The sequence below is a fragment of the Leptonotus elevatus genome, chromosome 1, assembly GCF_054856555.1.
Source record: "Leptonotus elevatus isolate MCC_2025b chromosome 1, RoL_Lele_1.0, whole genome shotgun sequence".
Taxonomy (NCBI): Eukaryota; Metazoa; Chordata; class Actinopteri; order Syngnathiformes; family Syngnathidae; genus Leptonotus; species Leptonotus elevatus.
Window position 1 is genome coordinate 7548285 of NC_141239.1, and position 22705 is coordinate 7570989.

At 40.6% G+C, this 22705-nt stretch overlaps 1 protein-coding gene across 2 annotated transcripts in view; it reads left to right on the forward strand.

The window, feature by feature from the left end:
- Positions 1-22705, forward strand: part of kcnn1a (potassium intermediate/small conductance calcium-activated channel, subfamily N, member 1a) — a 92718-nt gene that overhangs the window by 21154 nt on the left and 48859 nt on the right. For both annotated transcript variants that reach the window (XR_015094494.1, XM_086072512.1), the window contains exons 2-3: positions 18122-18595; positions 21600-21695. Coding sequence is in view for 1 of the 2 variants with exons in the window: in XM_086072512.1 (XP_085928638.1) it covers positions 18122-18595; positions 21600-21695 (570 nt within the window). In the remaining variant the exon portion in view is untranslated. The remainder of the gene's footprint in view (positions 1-18121; positions 18596-21599; positions 21696-22705) is intronic.

A 22705-nucleotide genomic window follows, 5' to 3' on the forward strand; every position in this document is an offset into this window, starting at 1 on the left:
CATCTTTCCATCAACAGGTCTTTACAAACCCGAGGCCGGAGTTTGACTGCACGACTTCATTTCGAGAACATGACTCAACTATTTCCCCGTAAAACTCAATCACATCCTCCTCGGGCCACTGTTAAATATTCACGGCGGACAATTCAGTCACAGCTAAAGGGCACGTCTCATTTGTTATGTTTGTACTGACGAGAGCGATTCCACGGAAAGACGGTATCAACAAAATCCCCCCCAGTCGCTGATCAGAGGCTTGTGAACTCTGTGTGTTTAAATATGCAAAACAGTGTGCGTCAATGGGTGCGCTTGTCCCTTGCCAACCACAGTGGCTCCTTTCCAACACACAGGCTTCACAAACACAAGACAAGCTGAATGAAACTCGTTTAATTCATTACGCAAAAAAAAAAAAAAAAAGGAATTACCAAGCTGAACAAACGCGGATAAGTGTGGAAGATTCTACTCAGCATTTTTTTTTTGTTAAGAGTTGATGCTCTTTGCATGTGTTTTGCATCATCAAGATCCTGAATCAAAAAAAAGACAAAAGATCCTGAATTTTTTTTTCCAATTTTGTCCATAGAGAGAAAAAATAAAGAAAAATTACTACGCTGTAACAAATTTCTTTAAAATCTACAGTAACTCCGCAGGGTAGCCGGGCTCTCCCTTAGAGATAGGGTGAGAAGCCCGGTCATCCGGGAGGGACTCGGCGTCGAGCCGCTACTCCTCCACGTTGAGAGGAACCAGTTGAGGTGGCTCGGGCATCTGGTTCGGATGCCTCCCTGGGGAGGTGTTCCGGGCATTGTCCTACCGGCGGGAGGCCCAGGGGACGACCCAGGACACGCTGGAGAGACTACGTCTCACGGCTGGCTTGGGAACGCCTTGGGATCCCGTCGGAGGAGCTGGCTGAAGTGGCTGGGGAGAGGGAAGTCTGGGCTTCCCTGCTAAAGCTGCTGCCCCCGCGACCCGACCCCGGATAAGCGGAATTGAAGACGGAACGGAACGGAAAAAGTAACATCTACAGCAATATCTTGTTTTTAAGTTTAGCAGTATTTAACTATACTGCAGTGCATTATGGGTAAAAAAACAAAGTGCATTATGGGTAAAAACAAAGTACAGTCATTTCTCGGTCAAATACTCAAAATTTTACAGCAACTATGTTTTGGCATGTATATATGCAGATTAAAGGTAAATACTGTAAAGATTGTCGGGTTTTAGCGGGAGATCTACAGGAGAACTCTGGACTCTGTATTATCACCAACACAATTAAAGAGTAATATTTTAGTGCAAGGGCAGTCTACATCGTCTTCACGTCGCATTTCTCTGATAAACAGGCAACATTATAGCTAACATTCATTTATGCACTCTGCTGCAGAATGAGAATTGATTTTACAACGGTGGCTTCGGCCTTTCGGGGTGGAGTTTGCATGTTCTCCCCGTGCCTGCGTGGGTTTTCTCCGGGCGCTCCGGTCTCCGACCCCATTCCAAAGACATGCATGGCAGGTTAATTGGACACTCCAAATTGTCCCTAGGTGTGGATGGCTGTTTGTCTTTGTGTGCCCTGCGATTGGCTGGCAACCAGTTCAGGGTGTGCCCCGCCTACTGCCCGAAGAGAGCTGGGATAGGCTCCAGCGACCCTTTTGAGGAATAAGCGGTTAAGAAAAGGGATGGATGGATTTTACAATGACATACTGTATTATGTATTATATATATATATATAGTTGTTTTTATTTCCATTTATATTTATTTTTGGGGATTGAATTTTCTAATTATATATTTTTTTATCCGTTTTTATTTTTACTTTTAGTCATTTATTTATTTAGTCAATACAAGTAGAATACAAGAAGCGGTTGTAAACTAGATTACGCTGAATTGCTGTAAAAGTAAATACAGTAAGTAAATGTAATTTTTATACAGTAAATATTTGTAAAAATACGGTAATACACTGAGATTTTACAAGAATTAGGTGGCAACTTTTTTGCCAGTTATTTCTTGTAAATTCTACAGCCAATGTGTTACAGTGTAAATACAAATATGCTTTACATTTTTTTTTAACTGAGCAAAAAATAACTAAAATAGAAATGACAGATTTTTCATAATAAAATGTTTCGCTCTGATAAACAAACAGGAACTGAGTTTAATTTTTAATATTTAACAGGTTGTGTTATGTGACCTGCTATGTCATTTACATGACCTGAAAGTTTGGTAACGAGCATTAGTAAAGATACGTTAGCTTGTCACTCGCCCCTTAGTCAGAGGCGGTTCTGGCTAGATTTGCGCCCTGGGCGAAATATTCCCTTGGCGCCCACCCCGCCCCCATCTCCACCCCACCCGGCCCCACCAAAAATGGACTTGCCACCAAACCCTGCCACCAACGCAACAATAGATATATCGGACCCGGCTGCAGAAATAAATGACTGGAGGGGCATTTTTTTTGGGGGGGGGGGGGGTCCCACTTTCAGGCTTAACAGTGGACTGCAAAAGTGCTCAGAAATATTTTCTGTCACTTAAAAGCGGCGGTTCACCGATTATTTTTCAAAATCGCTCAGCTCGAGTTGAATGGAGATTTATCAGGCGATATTGCATCGCTCCTTCTTGTGATTGGCGAAGAAGCGAGCCCTTAGATCCTTCAGAGGCTCCGGAATTAGATATGTTGCGATGTATCCACTTCACTTTCAGTATAAATTGACTAATACATTTTTCTTTGAAGTAATCAAATGAGAGGAAAAAAAGAAGACAAACTGGCATTTCTATACAATTTGAATATTAAATGATGTATTAATTGGGGGTGTCAAAACTAGTGTGTTAATTTTGAGTTAATGTACCGCCACAATATTTTTTTTACGTGCGATTAATGACCGGGGCGGTCATTAATCTTACTTGGAAAGCCTGCACTGGGGGAATTCCAGTCGCAACACAGCAGACACGTCCACGTAAAAAATTTGCAGTATTTAACAATAATGCATATATTTGTGGAGATCGGAGTCAAGTTGTATTTTACAATTTTAAAAATGAGTTTTACAAGTTACTTCAAGTTAAAGATTAGATAGCTCTTAATATGAAAAGAAAAAGGCACTGAGCTGCCATCTAGTGGCGGAAAAATTACCTCAGCACAATTCAATATCACACTCGATTTTGACACTACAGTACATCTTTTTAATTTTAACTCAATTTGATGAATTGTTGTGAAATACTTTTATTAAAAATGTTCCCACTTGAAAGAGCAAGAGTATGAAAACTTTGTACTTTTGTATGCATTGTAGATTTTCTTGTACATTTAGAACAGATATAAGATTTGCGATTAATCGCGAGATAACTAGTGAAGTCTTGTGATTTGTTACGATTAAAATTGATAATCGCCTGACACCCCTCGTATTTATGTATGAAGTATCCAGTAGTAATATTTAGCATGATGCATGTTTTGATCTTATTTTTTTCTATATTGAGACTTTTCACACGACACTGGCAATGATGTGGCCTCCCTCCATTTGCCTCCCTGACACTTCTGTGTGTGGCTCACTGCTTTCTCCGGCGTTTGTCTCTCTGCGTGCTGCAGTTCCCCATACAGCTGCTCGAGCCTCTATTATCAGCCTCCCACCGACTGTTAACCCCATAATAGGCCTCAGGTCTGCGCACTCCCCGTCTTTGTCACGGGGCATTTTCTCTTTAACCCTTTCACACACAAAGCCACCACGCATCTGTGCCTGCTTTTTTCCAGCGAGAGTCCATTTTCAGCTGCCTCTTCTTTGACATAGAAGCAATTTACACTAAAGAGCCCGAGGAGCATTAGGCAAATGCGGCTCTCCATAACAAAAAAAAAAAAAAAAAAAAGTCCTGCTGGGAAACTGTAGCTCGGGGCCATTAGTACAATTTTCTGAACTTTTATCATGTAAGATGTAATAGATGGCCATGAAAGAAGGGTCGTGACGGGCTGACTGTGGTTAAGCGTGCCGGTGTCTGATTTGGGGTTCAGCGAGCTCAGAGATTACTTCCAGGGCTGTGAAGTACTAAAACGGTCATGCGTGGGTGTACGTGTGCTGCTTTTCCCGGCTGGTCTGTGTTTGACTTTAGTCAAAGAAAAGTGGGTGGCTCCGAGAAGATAACAATATTCAATTAGCTTGACTGTATGGAAGATGGCTGCAGTGGACATTATGCCGGAGCCGGTTGACAAATGGCGAGAGTTCACTCTTTGAGGGGAGGCGACTGAAACCTGATAGCGGCTCATGTTCGCTAATTTTCTCGTTGCATGTTCAATTTATAATGTCTCGTTTTTTTTCTACGCTTTTGTCAGTTGGGGTTCATTTTTCGGAGGGGAAGCAAATGGTTGATAACGTAAAGAACGTTAACGATGTTTGAGATCCACCGCTAAAGCCGTTCAAATGGATATTTGACGTCTATAGCCGTCAATGGCGTTGGATGAGTTAAGTGGTAATCGCTAGTGTGCTAATGCTAATCGCAATAGCTAACCGTTGAGCATGCGCTAATTTAGTTGGCATTTAGAAGATAATAAATTACGAGTACTTATATTCACACCATTCAACTTACGTCCAACCTCAGTGAATATAAAAATATAAAAATATTATTGTGAATGTTTTTTTTTACATTTTTGAGATGTCTGCATTCAGTTTCATCCCAAAAATGTAAAAATGCAACAACAAAAAAAATACTAAAATGGACATAATTGTTTTTTCACAGGACAACAACGATATATATTTATGTTAAGAAGTCTGAAAATAGTTATTTTTAGACAAACACATTCATACTGTATATTCAAAAAAAGCTGTCTTTATTTTATTTTTGATAAAAACTTCATTTTAAACTTTAAATGCATTTCCAATAAAGTTTTGACAAAAACTGTCCAAAAACATTTTTATGTTAAACTGAGTTGTTGGTGTCTGCCGAAAGAAACTAATAGAATAACTTGTAATCTAACTTAGTTACTTTTTAAATCAAGGAATCACTTAAGTAATAAATTACTTTTTCAAGGTAACTGTGGCAACACAGGTCGAATACTTCAGCTTAAAGGGAATCTGAACACATATACACTCTATATACATATAGACATACATAAAGTATGTATACATGCAAAGTTCTATTATTCAAGCTAAGGAGGATTGACGATACCAGAATGCAAAGAAGCAATTTCCTTTGACTTTCTCTTCCTGACTGTCCCCACGTCCTCCATTTGGCTGGTGGCATCCTCGTCATAAATCTCATGCAGGACGTATCCAGGCAACTCTCAAGTCAATCTTTACTGAGTTTGTTGTGTATTGATCCGTTCTGTGCTATAGGTTGTCCTGGCTTCTCTCTATGCTATTGATGTGTTTTCCCTTGGGGGGGTGGGGGGGGGGCTCTGCTTGACTTTACTCCAGGCTCATTCTCAAAATGACTTAGAGTCCCTTCGCCGTGACGCAAGGTGCCGTTTGTGTACTGATATTGTCGTCGCGTGTTGAGTAAGCGTATTTATTAACCCATTCACTGCCATTGACGGCTATAGACGTCCAAAATTCATTTGAACTATTTCTATTAGTTTACATTTTTTTCCACTTTTGTTAACAAGAGTATGAAAACCTAGGATTTTTTTAATTGTACATTTCGAACAGATATAACATTTGTGATTAATCGTGAGTTAACTATTGAAGTCATGCGATTAATTAAGACGCCTTTTTTTAAATAAAAAATTAGGCGCGTCAGGCAATCAACGGCTATCAAAAATTGAAAAAAAATGTTTTCCTTTTAACTATTTCTATTAGTTTAACATATTTTATTTATTTATATATTATTTATTTTTATGCAAACCTAGGAATTTTTTTATTGTACATTTAAAACAGATATAACATTTGTGATTAATCGTGAGTTAACGAGTGAAGTCATGCGATTAATTACAATTAAAAAAATTAATTGCCTGACGCGCCTAATTTTTTATAAAAAAAAAAGGCGTCTTAATTAATCGCATGACTTCACTCGTTAACTCACGATTAATCACAAATGTTATATCTGTTTTAAATGTACAATAAAAAAAAATCCTAGGTTTGCATACTCTTGTTAACAAAAGTGGAAAAATATGTTAAACTAATAGAAATAGTTAAAAGGATTTTTTTTTTTTCAATTTTTGATATCCGTCAATGGCAGTGAATGAGTTAAAGACAGTGAGGGATATGTAGCACTCAAGGGTGATAATCTCTGTGGCCACCGTCATCCTGCTGGGATGTCAAACAGCTCCCGGAGGGGGGGGGGGGGGGGGGGGGCAGTCAACTAATGAACACATTTCAGTCTTCTGGATCCGCACAGACAAAGCTTTATTTGCACCGTCGGTGGTCTGGTTATTCTTCTGCATTTGAGTGCAGCATTCCCTCAGGTATTTGCCACACGAAGGTGGCAAATCACGAGTTCACTAATCACTGGCTTTAACATGGATTTCAACATCAGCGAACTGTATTTATCATTCAGTATTCATGACTGTATTTATCTTTGAACTTAATATCTGAAGTCCTTGTAGATATGTTAATGAGCTGAGTAAAATATGCCGTCTCAGCCATAAACACCACATGGCCTGAAATGATGTTTTGTCATTGAAGAAGTTTCCCCAAGTGCAAAGTAGCTTGCTTCGAGTGGCCCTTTTCGGTCCACGTCCACTTTTGTTTAAGCACCAATTAGGCTGGATTTACACGACATGACTCAAGTGACCCTTTTCTTATTTCTTTGGAGATGCATCACGGCATAATGAGCGGAAGAAAGGAGACGTGAATTCAGATATTCGTCCTAAGTGTGGAGGGATGAAAACCAGATATAAAGAATAGCAGCCAGATGATATATACAGTAGGGCCGCCATTATTGAATAAAAAAAAAAATTATATCAATAGCCCATTGATTAATTGAGTAATCAAATAAAATAAATAAATGAGCATGTGATATGCATGTATTATTGCTGTCCACTTGGGGTCGCCATTCTCAAGTTCCATCCTATAATATCTGTGACTTTGAGTGTATGTGGCTTTAAAATGTAAGACTTGGCCTGGTGAGTGACGTGGGAGTCAACGAATAAAAGTGTCGAGTTGGCTGTTGTGAGCTCAGGCTGGCTGATAAAACATGAAAATTCGTGCGACTTTCTCAATCGATGGTGTCGTTAGTTAATTTCACACACCAAAATGCTCTTTATACAACTAGATACACATATTTTGTGTGGATATTAGACAGGACGAGACATGGTGTGGTTCTGATGACTGTCACAATTAGCAGGTTTAATTTGCACATAATTTTTATCAAGCACACTTCACCTTTTATGGCCCCAATCTACAAATGAAGTTTCTAATGACACTCCCCTGTAATTTGCAGGAAATTGAAATTGTTCCTAATGAGGTGGTGGGTGTCCCACAGGAAAAGCGCTTGCACCCTCCCCCGATGACTTGGAGCCACAGGACCTACTTTTTAAGACACACGAGTACACGTGCAATAACCTTTCGGGGAGCTAATTATCATAGCATTGAGCACAACGTGTTATTAGTCCTGACAAGAAGACATTCCCAAAGGCATGCGCCTTTGTCCTTTTTCTCTGCAGGGGATTTCGCTTGTTTTTAGCAACTTTTTAATCTCTAATTGAAAGTCAAGCAAGCGAAAGACTTAAGTTTGAGGATGCTGCGATGCATAAGTAGCATTCTATTTCGACTCAACTCGGTTTTGAGACGAGTTTTAAAAATGGACAGACAGGGGGTTTGCCGAGAACTTAATGGAGGGTCGTTCCAAAGCGAAGGACCAATAACGGAAAAAAAAAAAAGAGAGAGAGAGCAAGGATGATGACGTGTTGAATCGGTAAGATTACCAAAATGAACAATACTGAGCTCATGGAAACGCCATTCTTTGAAACCCAGGGGCAGCAAATGCAACGAAAAGAGGAGGGGCCCTAAAATTGAACCTTGTGGAACACCAAGACTAACAATGTAATTTGAATATGAAGGTACTGTAATGCCCTCGCATGTGGGCAAGGAGAGCCACAGTGGCCCTTGCACTTTCAGGTATTTATTGAATGGGACAAAGAGTCAAACAATAGAGATCGCCGACTTCTTGCTTGGCCATGTACAGCATACCGCTTACAAAAGAGAACAATAGTAGCTTCAGCTCGGTATTAATTAATTGACCCATTTAGTGTACAATAGCTGAAATAACCATTTGGGCTACTACTAAACGGTTAATTATTATTTTGTGTCAAGTCCATCTCATCACCTCAGAAAATGTATATATTGTCCCTCAAGCGAAAGCAATGGGAGTTTTGTGTGCATGATTTTTTTTCTTTACATTTTTTAGTGCTTCTTTTAGGGCTGTTGTTGGTTTGCATAAGACGAGTCACTGGATTGGGTTTTTCCTTCGGGGGCCACAATAGTAGTCAGAGAAAGAGCAAGCCCGTCTTTCTATGTCAGAAATAGTCACTTGTGTCAATAAATATAAGCCCATGAGATAATACTGTATATAAAATCAAGATATTGTAATACTAATCAACCCATCTGGGTTCAACAAATCCATTTTTTTCCCCAATGTTGTTAATTAAATAAGCTATATGATGTATTTCCCCTAACTTAAAACAGTTTAAACAGGCTTCTAACTTAATTTGGTAAAAAGTCATGAATAATGTTTTACTATCACACAGCTTGAAATGACTTTTGTCTCATTCAAACGTGCCACAGTTCAGAGTTTGAATCTCAGCTCGATGAGCTATTTTCATTTTCACTCGTGAAGACTGCACTTCATCACCAAGCTGCCGAAATGTCACCTTACTACTGATTGAAATGACAAATTATGATTCCATATAAATACTGTCCATTGAAAAATATGTTTCCAATTTTGTGGCCAGTCTTTAAATGAAACAACACTGTTTTCAATGGTTAGTTAAGTCAAGTGTTTAAGGTGGAATCATCCTGACAATTCCAGATGTTGTCAGGATTAGGATTGAGAGAATCTTCGGGGAACAGTTTTCATTCAATCAATCAATCAATCAATCAATCAATCAATCAATCAATCAATCAATCAATCAATCAATCAATCAAACAAACTTTATTTGTATAGCACCTTAAAGTAAAGTAAAAAGAAAAGCCACTCCTCCCTCCAACATCCCCACGATCTTACCCCCCCCCTCCCGCCATAAAAAAAACAACTGGCGAGACACAGAGAAACCATGTAAGGAAAGGCATTTTCGATTAGTCCGGTTTTATTGTGGTAACAAGCTTTTGTCCTAGGTAAATCTCAAAAATGGCACCCCCACCAAAACCTTTCTGCATTTCCCCCAATGTTACATGCAAAAGCGTCCGCTTCCAGTCCATCGATCTTCCCTTTGTAGTTCCAAAACCCTGCAGGAACCATATTCGTATCTTTAAAAGAATGCTAATCTCTGATCCTCCAATGTTTACTTTTGGCTCGTGAATTCCTTTCCCGGGTGTCTCCGATTTCTTATCGCCTCAAATCTTTCGACCACTCATTGCAATTTTAGCTATGCGATGAATCTGAATCTTGACTCCACACCAGCAACCGCATCCATCTGAACGGTATATTTTCATGCGCTTGTTGTTGTTTCCGTCACCGCGGCGCTCAGGGAGATTTCCGTAATGAATGTGTGGCTTCAGACACTGCAGTTTTCCTCCGTTCTCACCAGCGAGGAGTAATGATCCACATGCTGGTTGGGGACGGACACGTCGCCCCTCATGCCTGCTGGCCTGTCACAGAAATGTGGCAGCATCCAGCGTGCGGGGACAAACTGGACGGCGTTGCCCCCGCCTCTTCATCACAGCAGGGCCTGGCAAAGATATCCGCAGAGAGCCGTGTTCCTTCTTTGTTATTGAGCCCCTTTTCTTTTTTAATGTCCCTTTCACTGCTTGATCTCAATCGAAGTGTGAAGCTCCTTCTCTCCTTTGCACACCATCCTTTCATGTCAACTACGTCTCATGCTAATGGGTAATATCAAGTACGCTCACACATGCACATGAATCTTCTCAAACAATCCTCGCGCTTTTGTTTCCGCATCAATATTTAACATAAGCCAAAGCCTGGCTGAGGCTTGGCTAGCACGCATATTTTACGCGTCTGTAGCTGTCCGTGCATTTTGGTACCAGTTTGAAATACAGACACCTGTTACAGGTAATACTGTTTCACAACTCAATTATAGAAATCACGAGTAGGCTTCTTCTGCACTGTATATAAAAACACAATAACCTTAATAAACCCAATAACGTTTAGACGGAATCCACAAGCTATCAAACAAATATTTATTAGATTATTTATAATATCTGATAAATACGCACGTGAGGTGCAAGTTTTATTATTATTTTTCGTCCACTCGGGGGTCGCCATCCTCATATCTACAGTACACAGTAGTCTGTGTGCCTTTAAAGTAAAGTGGAAGTGAGCGTATGATGATGAACAGTTGGCTAGGTGTTAACGAGCTAAAGCATTAGCTACTCCGTGTGTTGAGCGACAGTGTCAGTTAAGGCGATTGGCATGTCGAACTCATGTGCTTGCATTTACTGTATTTTGTTACCGTCTGTTCAATAAAGCGAGCACCAGCGGCTGTGTCCACCTGTTACGGATTACAATTCATTTGAATAGCGGTGGTTGGCTATATTAAGTTAGCTAATGCTGTTTACTTTACAGTAGAGTTGTGTAACTTAGGCCAGTTGTGCTATGCTACGCTAGGCTTCTTTGGACATTCACAACATTTTTACAGGACTTATTTTTGTTTACATGATATTTAAGTCGCACTGGCTAACATTCTTAATGCCACCTGTTGTGGATTACAATTCATTTTTATTAATAGCAGTTGTTGGGTTGGCTATATTAGGTGAGCTAATGCTGTTTACTTTACAGTAGAGTTCTATGTTGATCAATGCTATGCTATGCTAGGCTTCTTTGAACATTCACAACATTTTTACAGGACTTATTTTTGTTTACATGATATTTAAGTCGCACTGGCTAACATTCTTAATGCCACCTGTTGTGGATTACAATTCATTTTTATTAATAGCAGTTGTTGGGTTGGCTATATTAGGCGAGCTAATGCTGTTTACTTTACAGTAGAGTTCTATGTTGATCAATGCTATGCTATGCTAGGCTTCTTTGAACATTCACAACATTTTTACAGGACTTATTTTTGTTTACATGATATTTAAGTCACACGGGGTAACATTCTTAATGCCACCTGTTTTGGATTACAATTCACTTTAATAGCAGTCGTTGGGTTGGCTATATTAGTTGAGCTAATACTGGTTGCTTTACAGTAGAGTTGTGTAACTTAGGTCAGTTGATCTATGCTATGCTATGCTAGGCTTCTTTGGACATTCACAACATTTTTACAGGACATCTATTTTTGTTTTACATGATCTTTAAGTCACATGGTCTAACATTCTTAATGCCCTATGCAGATTAGATTGAGATTGACGTAGCAGCGCATAGAGGCTGAAATCTGATTGGCCCAAAAAAACAACAACAACAACAACAAATTCAACAAATTCAACATCCACATACAGCAGTGCAGCCAAGAGAAACACTATGAAATGAAGAGAATAAGATGTTAGGATTTAGGTTGTACACGTATTCCTGTTTCGGATCATGTTCACACCAGCACAGAATGGGTTTCCGACCCTGACTGACCATTATTTGTATGTGTACGTGCACCCAGCTAAACTCACAAACATACCGTTGGGGGGGGGAATAAAATCGCAGCACAGTCACCCCATACGTCACTAAACAATGAGGATTTTCTATTGGATTTGAGCTGGCAGGAGAGAGAAGAGCGAGGCAGAGACTTGCCGTCATTTAAACTGTTCTGCACTGAGGCTTTTTCAATTTGATTATGAGGCTCCATTTCATAGAGGCCTGGACGCCGCGTGCCATTCACAATGAAATTGAGCCGTTTGGTCGGCCGGGCAGGCAACCTTCCTCTGTCTCCGCTGTGGCAGCAACAGGGGCGACGCTGGCCCTCTCTGTGCTCGTCTGCTGCCCGTTTAGTCGGGTTTCAGGGGAAGGTGAAAAGCGACGGAAGCGGTTTAGTGGTTTGGAATGCGATACGAGGGCTTCTGTCGCAATGTCTGTGGAGGACTTTTCTGGTTTTTACTGACAAAATGGAAGTCCAGTGGTGTGTCTTGAGATGTAAGACTTACAAGTTTCTGGGATACAAGTCATTGTTTGGTGTCCATCCATCCATCCATCCTTCCTTCCTACCTATCTATCTATCAATCATATTCAGGACAGACTTGACCTGGTTCAATGATAAATGACCACTGGCAAGCGGTAACTAAAGCTGAGGATGTAACAGCAGCCCTGAGCCCCTGTGCATTTACCCTTTACCTTCCTTGGATCGTTCTCTTTGTACATGCCAGGCTCCCATTTTGGCCCATGATTGTCACAACATGGCCTTATTACGCTGATGTATCGTCGTGTAAACGGTCATTGGAAACCACATTAGGGGTACGATATTATACCCTTGTGTTCGGAAAAGGTTTTTTCGTATCGTCAATAACGCTAACTAACAATTGACATTATAAATGAATTGAGTGTTTTGCATCTGAAAATATCATTAACCCTTTCCCCACATGTTGTCAACAACAATCCGATGTTTTGCATTCATTTAAGCATTGCGCAAAACTGTGCAGTACAAATTAAATCCGTGATGCACAGACTCCAGAGTCAGCAATTTTTTTTTTAATTGCTTTACAATAAATCATTTTTTAAAACTCTACTCGACAGTTTGACGATGGATCTGGGTGTTTCTAGTTCCATTATTTCCTATCAGGAAAAAAAATCTAATCAAAGTTGACCAGCTTTCCAAAACAAATGATCTTAAGCAGGCTACACGCATACGATTTTTTTTCTCATCAAAATGTATAAAACCAGACACACTGAAAAAAATGTGTCCTTGTGCGCGTGCGTTGTACAGAAAACTACAAACAAAACATGTCTGTTGTAGTACCAAGACTGACCTTTGAGAGGCAGAATGGTGCCACGGGGAATCCACACTCCCGGAAAAAATACTAGTGAAGAAGTGGCGGTGGTAACTTATCTGGTCTTCTTGACATTTTTATTGTGGCAAATCAATCATAACACAAACAATTCCTCCACCGTTTGATGCCAAGCAACAAAACCAGCTTCAGGTCGCTTGCTAATTGGCTATTGTTCCATTTCACGTCACAATCACGGGATGAGTGATTTGTGATGATTTGTGAGCGAAAACATATTATCATTCACGCTTGTCGGTCCTAAATGTTTTCCTAGCAGATCAGGGAGAAATAAAATCACTTTTAACACCCTCCAGACGACAGGATAATTGCTAAGCATGATCTTTCGGAGACATCAGACAATCGGGTCTTTCCTAATTTTGATTGCGAGGAGGGAAAATGCTCAAATCTGGCCAGATGTTTGGTATGTATGTAACCCGCTTGAAATATTTCGTTTGCAGCACATGTCCAGGATTCTAAGACACCTCCAGCAATCTATTTTACACGCTCGGTCAGCCAATGTCGATCAGCAATCTGCACAAAACACTAATAGGAACATTGATTTCTGGGCTGGTGGGCTGTTTGACTTGAAGGTGTCTTGTTCATATTTACATTCCCTCCAAGTGAACGGCAAAGAGCGCGGGCGGCACTTGTTTTAGTTGTAAGACTGAAATAACACAAGTCGGCATTAGAAAGAAATTGATCTTGACGTGATCGAGCTTGATTGCGTTTCATTTAGGGGTGTTAGAGAAAATCGATTCGGCAATATATCGCGATATCACAGCACGCAATTCTCGAATCAATTCAACACGCGGATTTTTAAACATCAATTTTTTATGGAATTATTCAACAAAACGTCTTACTCAGGGTTAGGATTCACACATTAAGCACGGAAGAATGTTATATTAATGCAACAATAAGCCTTAATATTTTATTTCAGTGCTGTTCAAACATGAAACCGACTGCTGTTTGTTAAATGCAGTGGCTCACTTATAAGACTTTTCAGATAAAGAAATACATTTTCATACAAATCTTACAACGTTCATGTACAAGTTTGCTGATTTGTATTTTCTAAATTTGAGTTAAAAAAAAAATCACAATAATTAATTTATCGATTCGTATGGGGATGAATCGAATCGAATCGTGACCTATGAATCGCGATACGAATCGAATCGCCAGGTACGAGGCAACTCGCACCCCTGGTTTCTACTATTGCATGAACATTTATACATAATGAAATGACACTTTATGCAAGGGATGGCGATTCAGTCCCACTTGCAGTGCATCTGGGCAAAGTAAAAAAAAAAAAACTTTCTTTGAAATGTGAGAGCAGTTAAGTCAAATCTGTTCTTGTGAAGCCTTCAGGGATTTCGTCTTAACTGCAAGACAACTACAATACTGCGAAACGTTAGCAGTGCTTCAATGTCTAAATCTCTCATATTGACGGCTATAACGGTCCTCTGTCAAAAGCAGTTCTGTCAGCTTCAAAGTTGGGCCTTCTCGTCCACGTCCGCGACGACATTACACACATTTACATATCAAGCGCATCGGAGAATAGAGAAAGTTCGCCTGTGACTAAAAATACTCCTGGAGGAATGACAGACATATTTACTCTCTGCCCCTGGGCAACAAAGTCCTGGAGGCATGCAACAAACGGAGAACGTGACGCTTACACGGCGGCTGTGAAGCATTCAAAAGACTGACAGGCTGAGCTCCCGTACATCGAGGAATCAGTAAATGCACTCACAGAGACATTTTAAATATTCATGCCGAGATTGATTTTCGGGGGGGGGGGGGGGGGGCCTTTCCCAATCGCTTTCAATGAAATGGTATTGCAGTTTAATTTTCCACAATCAATATCATTCTATTTGTCAAGCAGGCCAAGCTTTGGTAATGATGTTAGTGATGCTGAGTGTTTTCAGTATTTTTTTTTTATACTGATATTCAAATTGCAGTTATATTAAAGGTGTATTTATACTCATCAAGGCTACTATGCTTATGTGTAGGAACAACTGACATATCGCAAAAATGATTCCAAATTGAGAGGGGTATTATATAAGGGGACTTAATAAAAAAATGAAAACTTTTACTAGTAACCTACGGTGGTAAATAAAGAAGAAGAAGAAAAAAAAATAATCAATGATTTAAAGAACATTTCATATACAACCTAACTTAACTCATTTGCTCCCAAAAAACGTATAAATATGTTGTATTTTAAATATTACCAGTGTCCCAAAGACCTATTTATACGTTTTTATGTTTTTTTTTATTTATATGCTAGAGCATACAGAAAGGCTTTGAAGCAGCCTCTGAACTGAAGAGAACGGTTGAAGCAATGGTAGTTATTACAAAAACGGCTAGCAGATGGCAGCAGAGTATAAGAGATCAACCAGGGCCATGTTGCAAAAAAAGCCCCCCACCCCCAGTGTTTTAAACAGATTTGTGAATAATGATTAAACTTAGCTATATTCTAATGCTAATTGCTGCGAAACGGAAACTGATAGAAATATACTTTTTTTTCCCTGATAGAAGAAGAGACTCTAATCTTTCTTTTGGTTGGTTCCATGTTTTGAGAGCAATAGAACACAATTTTCTGTGGGCCTTGCAAAATCGGTCAAAATCCAGTAAAACAGCCGGGAGCGAAGGGGGTAGCTTCAGTGAAAATGGCTGGGAGTGAATGAGTTTTTAATATGCTTCACATATTGTAATTAAAAGCACATTTAAAAGCAGTTACAGAGTAAGAGATTCAAAAGCAGCTTACAAAAATTACTACTGTACAAGAGCGTATGTACAGTGCAAGAACAAGATTTTCAAATGCATGACTTTGAAAGACCTTAAAAACAGTTATATGTATGTATATGTTATATGTGACCTCACTAGTCTAAACATGACATTCTGATTAATATGACATTTTTGGAATATGAGTTACGCAGCAAAATCCAGCCATTTTTATCCATCCCAGGCTGCGGCCATGGCCATTTTGCCACGTGCTGTCAACTGAGAATGGAATCACCGTTGCTCAGGGCGCAGGCAACCAATCACAGCTCACCTGTTTTCTGGAGCTGTGCTGTGATTGGTTGTTACCTGAGACCTGAGCAAAAAGTTGATTCTTCAGGCACTGTGATGTCATTTTCATTCGAACAGCAATTTTGCTGCTTAACTCTTATTAACCAGAATACCATATTTATACTAATGGGGCCGCATAGAACATATTGGGCAAACATTTTTTTTGGGGGGGGGGGGGGGTTGACTTCCCCTTTAAAAGTATTGACGCATTATTCAAATTCTTTAAATCCTTATTAATATTATTCAATCTGATAATGAAGGATACCAGCGAATCGGGAGACCGTATTATAACACAAGTACATCGGAAAAAAAAACAGATTTTTAAGGGTGATTTTGTGGGGACGCATTATACATGGGGATTTGACAGTAAATTAATATGATCAGTATTTAGTTTCCTAAATCCCAGCCTTACAATGAAAAAAAAGCACTTACTGTTAGATTAGCATCCACTGCATCTATTTCTATATTTCCCCTCATTAAAACCAATAGTTCACTTACTGTACAGTCTTTACTGTGTACAAGGGTCCTAATGGTCACAGATTAAAAGGCAATTTAATACAGAAAAGGGGGATTAGAAACACTACGGGCTGCGCTAATCCTTAACCTTCAGTCCTGTTCTCATGGAGGCACAATATGCACACCACGATAGCATCGCCGGACGGGAGTTAGTACATTTCCATTAGGGGTCTCCCTTCTTTATTCCCACCAGCACATTTAAAGGCATTAGGGATGCTCTGTCGGGGCTAATAAAGCGGGCCAGTGGTGCCATCGCACGCACCAACTGTTCCATGTGAAGTTTTCATAACCCATTTAGATAATCTGCTTTAGTCTCTAGAGAATAGACAGGCGGCTAGATGCGGTCTTGACCTTTTGTACCGATAGATTTTATTTTTTTATTTTTTTGGTCTGCAGAACTGGAGAAGACACTTTCAAGAAATAAACCTGAGCCCTGTTTATCCGTATAGGGGATAATAACGTGGTTATCCCGGTTTTAATAGTGCCAAATATTCTCCAGTCACATTTGATCTGCTCAGGGTATCCTTTTGTGTTGTATTCAGTTATGTTTGCGGAGAAATTGGCGGGATCCCGCACTGTGTCCCTGCCTGGCGCCTTATTTGAGAAGGTCCTTTCCTCTGGATAGGGCAGCCTGCTGCTCCGCTCAGCGGGGGGGGGGGGGGGGGGTAGACAGGAAACGGGGTCATGCCGAGCATCAATCTTTCATATCGAAATTTGTGCAGCGCAAAGATTCAATTTTCTGCACTTTGGTCTTCACTATTGGTTCTATACAGTTGTTTTATTTATACATTAAGGTGCATTCATTATTTATTTCTTTTAGAGCAATTTTTTTTTTTTTTTTTTTTTTACGTGCAGCACGCATGCCCGCAACAGAAATTCAACAGCAAAGTGACCGCGTTTTAAACAGCTTATGTGTTGAAATGAGAATATATGCGTTACATATGAACAAATGGGGTTTTATTTCACAAAGCGGGTTTAGTGAGAACCCCGAGTCAATAAACCCCTGATCTGTGGGGGAAACTCTGCGTTTTCCGTTTCAGAAAGGGAGGTTAACTGAAAACAGAGAAAAAGAGGTAACTCTAGGCTGTTTGATAAAAAGAGGTCATTTAAGCGCTCGCTCGGTTACCGTAGTAACAGAGTTCCATGAACCTAACCTGGTCGGTAGCAGGTTTATCGCAATGAACTGCGAGTTTTTCTCTGTCCCCGCCTCCCTTTAGCCGCACGTGTCATTTCCTCATTAATTCAGCCCACTGTAGCAAGTTTTTGCGTAAATACGCTTAGAGTCTATAACGTTCTCTTTTTGAACGGTACCGTTTCACATTACAGTCTCGATTGGCTGGCAACCAGTTCAGGGTGCGCCCCGCCTACCGACCGAAGCCAGCTGGGATAGGCTCCAGCACCCTCGCGACCCTTGTGAGGAATAAGCGGAAAATGGATACATTTCATAGTCGACATTCTATTTAGTGTCTTCAAGATGTTTGTAAATGAGAATTCGTTTTCAACATTTTTACCCAGTTAAATAAAGGTAAAAAACAAAAAAAACTGACATTTTGAACTCTTGTTCCTCTTTACAGGCCACTACTGAGAAAAAGAAGCCGAGCCATGCTGGATCCAAGCCCTCCCTCTCCGAGAGCAGCGGCCGACTCCCTCAGATAGCCATGAACACCTGCAAGTACAATGGCGGCGTGGTGAGACCACTCGTGGGCAGTCTGGCGTCCTCGTCGCGCCGCAACCTCGCGGAGCTTGACTCGGAAACGCAGCCCCTGCAAACGCTGCACAGCTCTGGCCTGGAGGTGGTGGTGTCCAAGGGGAATGGCGGCGAAGACCCCAGCAAGGCGTCCAACGAGAGCTTGGTCAGGGAGGGCAGCGGACGCGGCGGAGGCAGGGCGCCCCAAAAGAAAAACAGGGACATTGGCTACAAGCTCGGCCACCGGAGGGCGCTGTTCGAGAAGCGGAAGCGGCTTAGCGACTACGCGCTCATCTTTGGAATGTTTGGGATCGTCGTCATGGTGACGGAGACTGAACTGTCATGGGGGGTTTACACTAAGGTATGTTGTGCACGTGCGACGCATGAATCGGAGCACTGGGAGTTGTCGGGGCTATTTTTCAGATGGAGGTTGGAAGCTGTCATGTCAACAGGATTATGTCAACACTGTGTCATCCCGTTGACGAAACGTCACAAAAAGTTGCGCAAACCAAGAATGTCCGACATGGATAACCTGCAATATACGGTTGACACTTCAGATAAATAAATCCAAGTCAAATACATTAGCATTCGTGTGATAGCAAGGCGGCCCAAAAACGAGATCATTTAATAGCGTACGAGAAAACAGTCTTATCCCCCTAGTTTAGTTTACCATACATGCATATTCAGAATCAGAATCTTCTTTATTGGTCCAGTATGTAAAAACATACAGGAAGTTGTCTTCTGTAGAATGAGCGAGACCATTTTTGAGTAACAAGCAACTATTGGCAAAAATTTGCAAGGTGCCACTATGGAACTTTGATTCAAGTGTTTAGAGAATTAATGGCAAGAGGGAAGAAGCTATCGGGAAGGAGCTGGAAGAGGTGGTGCCCAGGATGTGGAGGGTCAGAGAGAATTTTGCCTGCCCTTGTCTTAGTTCTTGCACCGTGCCAAGTCCCCACAAGTGTTTTTTTACCATTTTCTAAACACAACTGACGACACAGTTTTTTCTAAATTGTCTTCCATGACATGTAGGTCTTGGACAGATTTGCATTTTTTCGAGTGTTAATTCTACGTTTGCCAATATTTTTGAGTGATTTGCACGTGAAACAAAACCAAGGTGGGTGCGTGACTGAATTTTGAGCGTCCGTCATTCGGCAATCGTTGACAGTCTTTGTTAATCCGTCAATATTTCAACCCGGCCCGTCAACCCGTCATTCGTTGATCCCGCAGCAAAAATAAGCGTCCATCAATATTTCTCTCACTCGAAATGGGCATCCGTCAAACAGATTCTTCAATTTATTGCCGGATTGCCAATTACATTGACGGACGGAAAAAAAAAAACTCGTGTCAATGCTTTGTTCGTCAAATTTCAGGGTTTACCGTCAATCGTTAACAAAATGGCCATCGTCAATGTATTATTTTATTTATTTATTTTTTTTAGCTCAGTATTGTTCATTCGGTAATGTCATCATCATTGCTCTTTATTTTTATTATTTTTATTTTTTTTGTATGTGGGTGAGTATGTGTATGTGTGTGCGTGCGTGCGAGTGTGTGTGTATTCGTTAGTTCACCAAAAACCTATAAAAAAAATCCCATACCGTTCACCTAAACCGAACACCGCCGTCAGGAGACCCGAGGAAGGACCAAAGAAAACAAAGGAAAGTGAAATCCAGCACCGACCAGACACCAGAGTCCTTCACCGACCCCAGAAACATCTAAATTCCAACAAATCAGGGAGACCTCAAGAGACCAAAGGAGAGACTGAGGAAAGGAAGGAAGGACAGACGTCAATGTTGATGGAATGCCCACCTCTGCCAAAATATAGATGAGTAACATATTTTAGGGGAAAGCCTGTAACTCAGACAAACAGGGAAAAATGTTTCTACGCTAACGCCAGATATAAAAGAATACACAAACATAACCCGTAGCCATAGCAAAATATAACCGATCACATACTGCACAAAAACTTGAATACATCCTTGGTCTGCTGCTGCACAAATCACAGAATGATACATTTATTCATTTCTCTCAGTTAGAGTAATGAAGCATAGCTATGTTTTTTTAGCATCAACATACTAATTTGGAGTGTGATTTAAATCCGACGGTTAGTCCGCCATTTGAAAATAGAAAACGTCCTGCGCCGATCCCAAACCAGGCGGCTACTAACCGTGGCATGTTTTCCATCCCACGTCACATCAGATAACGCTTGAGGCCCAGAAAAGGTTTTCTCAAACCCTAACGGGGCGAAAGACATTAAGAGGTTCTGAGCTCTGGGATTGAAAACTCCTTGAACCTCTGGCAGGTGGATTAATTGGTTTACTCAATGTTATTTCACCGGGGACTTCTTAAAACAATTTGAGACGTTAGAACGCCTTGAGAACATGTTGCCCCGACCCGAAGGGCAAAGCAATATAGCTGATAGCTAAAAATACATTTTCTAATCAAGACCACAGAAGGACGCGGCGAGCTAATGAGCAGGCAACTTTCGCAGTCATCGCGCTGACAATTCGGAACGATATTCTTCCAGGCGTTGTTTTTTGTCACTCGATGTCCCGACAAGCGCATGATCGCCGTCCTGTCGTGGCCGGGGCAGCTGTTTGGAGATTCATCAAACGGCAAAGGCACTGGTCTCTTGCACTCTCTCATTTTCGAGATCTATGGCCCTAATGTGTCCGCTCGCTCGCTCGCTCGCACGCACGCACGCAGGCACGCACGCACGCACACAAACGCGGCAACTCTGGCATCCAGCTGGTCTATTTATCACCATTGACGCTCTCTGTGGTGGGGCTCTGCTAATGCTAGCCTTGCCTTTTGTGCACCTGCCATTAAATGGAAAGCCCCCCCCCCCCCCCCCTGTTAGTGCTGCGCTTTGATTAATTGCTACGTCCGTGGATAATATCAGGCTGCACCTACACACCTGCAGCGTCATTGTTTAGCGACGTCCTGTCCGCCGTGTTTGTGCGCATTATCTGGCCTCACTTCGACTTTTAAGCTAATAGGTTATTGTGCGCGCATTGTCCGCTTTGCGAGCCTCTTGTACATACGTGCGTTTATATAAGGACGTTTATTGTCCTTGCCTGAGCCAGTAATGGAGCCATTTGTTTTCCGTTCCAACTTTTTTTAAATCTATAAGGGATGAGATCCGACGTTATGATGCGCTTCGGCTTTGGAATCGGTCGTTTACCGAGCTGCCGCGTGTGTGACTTTGTTGTCGAGCTGCAACATGCAACAGAAGTCTATTTAGAAAATGTAAATTAAATTATTATTATTTTTTTTTTTTACAAGTAGAGGTTGTACTGCAATGTTTTATTCATTTGGTGTGTCATGTCTAAGAGTAATGGTGTTGTTTTTCTCTCTCGTTATAGGAATCTTCATATTCATTTGCACTGAAATGCCTTATCAGCCTTTCCACTGTTATACTGCTTGGTCTTATAATAATGTACCACGCACGGGAAATCCAGGTGAGTCTAAATTGTTGTGATGTAAAATTTAAATGACAGGAATTTTTTTTTATTTTATTTTTTTTTTTTTTTTATTACCAGCAGTTCGTGCTTTCTTGTAGTGAGATTTGTGATTGCAAAACCGTACAATGATAATGTAGGAAAGCATTAGCTGATATTAGATTCTGGCAGTGTGATAACGGTGAGCAAGAATATTGTGGTATTACGGTATCATGGTATTAAAGCTACAGCTTTAAAAAAACATTTAAGTACATAAAAACAGCATTTTTTCCCCCCATTGAACACAATTTATTACAAATGAAATACAGAGTAAAACTTGTTAAGTTAAATACACGTTATAATTCTTCCTCTGTTTTAATTCTCACAGTCACAGCTTTCCATCACTGGTGATGTTTTTTTTAGAAAAGACCTGTGGGCTAATCACGTTTTGCATCTCGCTCCCGCCCTCCTTCTAGGTTACATGCCGGTGGAATGGGGGGCGGGGTTAATTGGAATCCGTTCATTTTTAAAGAGTTGGCTTATTTACTCAACTTTGCAAGCAGCCAATCAGATGTGCCCTGCTTAGACATCCACTTAAAAAAAAGAAAAGAGCTGACAGCTTACCGGTGACAGCCATTTTAAAATCACGGTAAACCATCAAACTGGTAATTGGCTTATGCCGAGCATGAAGAATGTTGAAAATAAGAAATCGCTTTGTCATGTAGCCATATTTTATGATATGATATGATATTATCATAAAAGTTATGCTAATCATAAGCATTTTTATTTTTCCCAAACAGATACACTAGCCTGGCAAGCCACACCCACTTTTTCTTGAAAAAGAAAAGTGGGTCTGGACAATTTAAGTCCTCTTAAACAAAAGGCAAATTCAAATAGTTCAACAATGTAGGTCTTTAAATGATAACAATATGTATGCTTTTGTTTGAAAAAAAAAAATCACTGAAACTGACTGATTTACAAACAAAAGTACAGTACTATTAATAGTAAGTATTACTTAACACTCTGAGTAC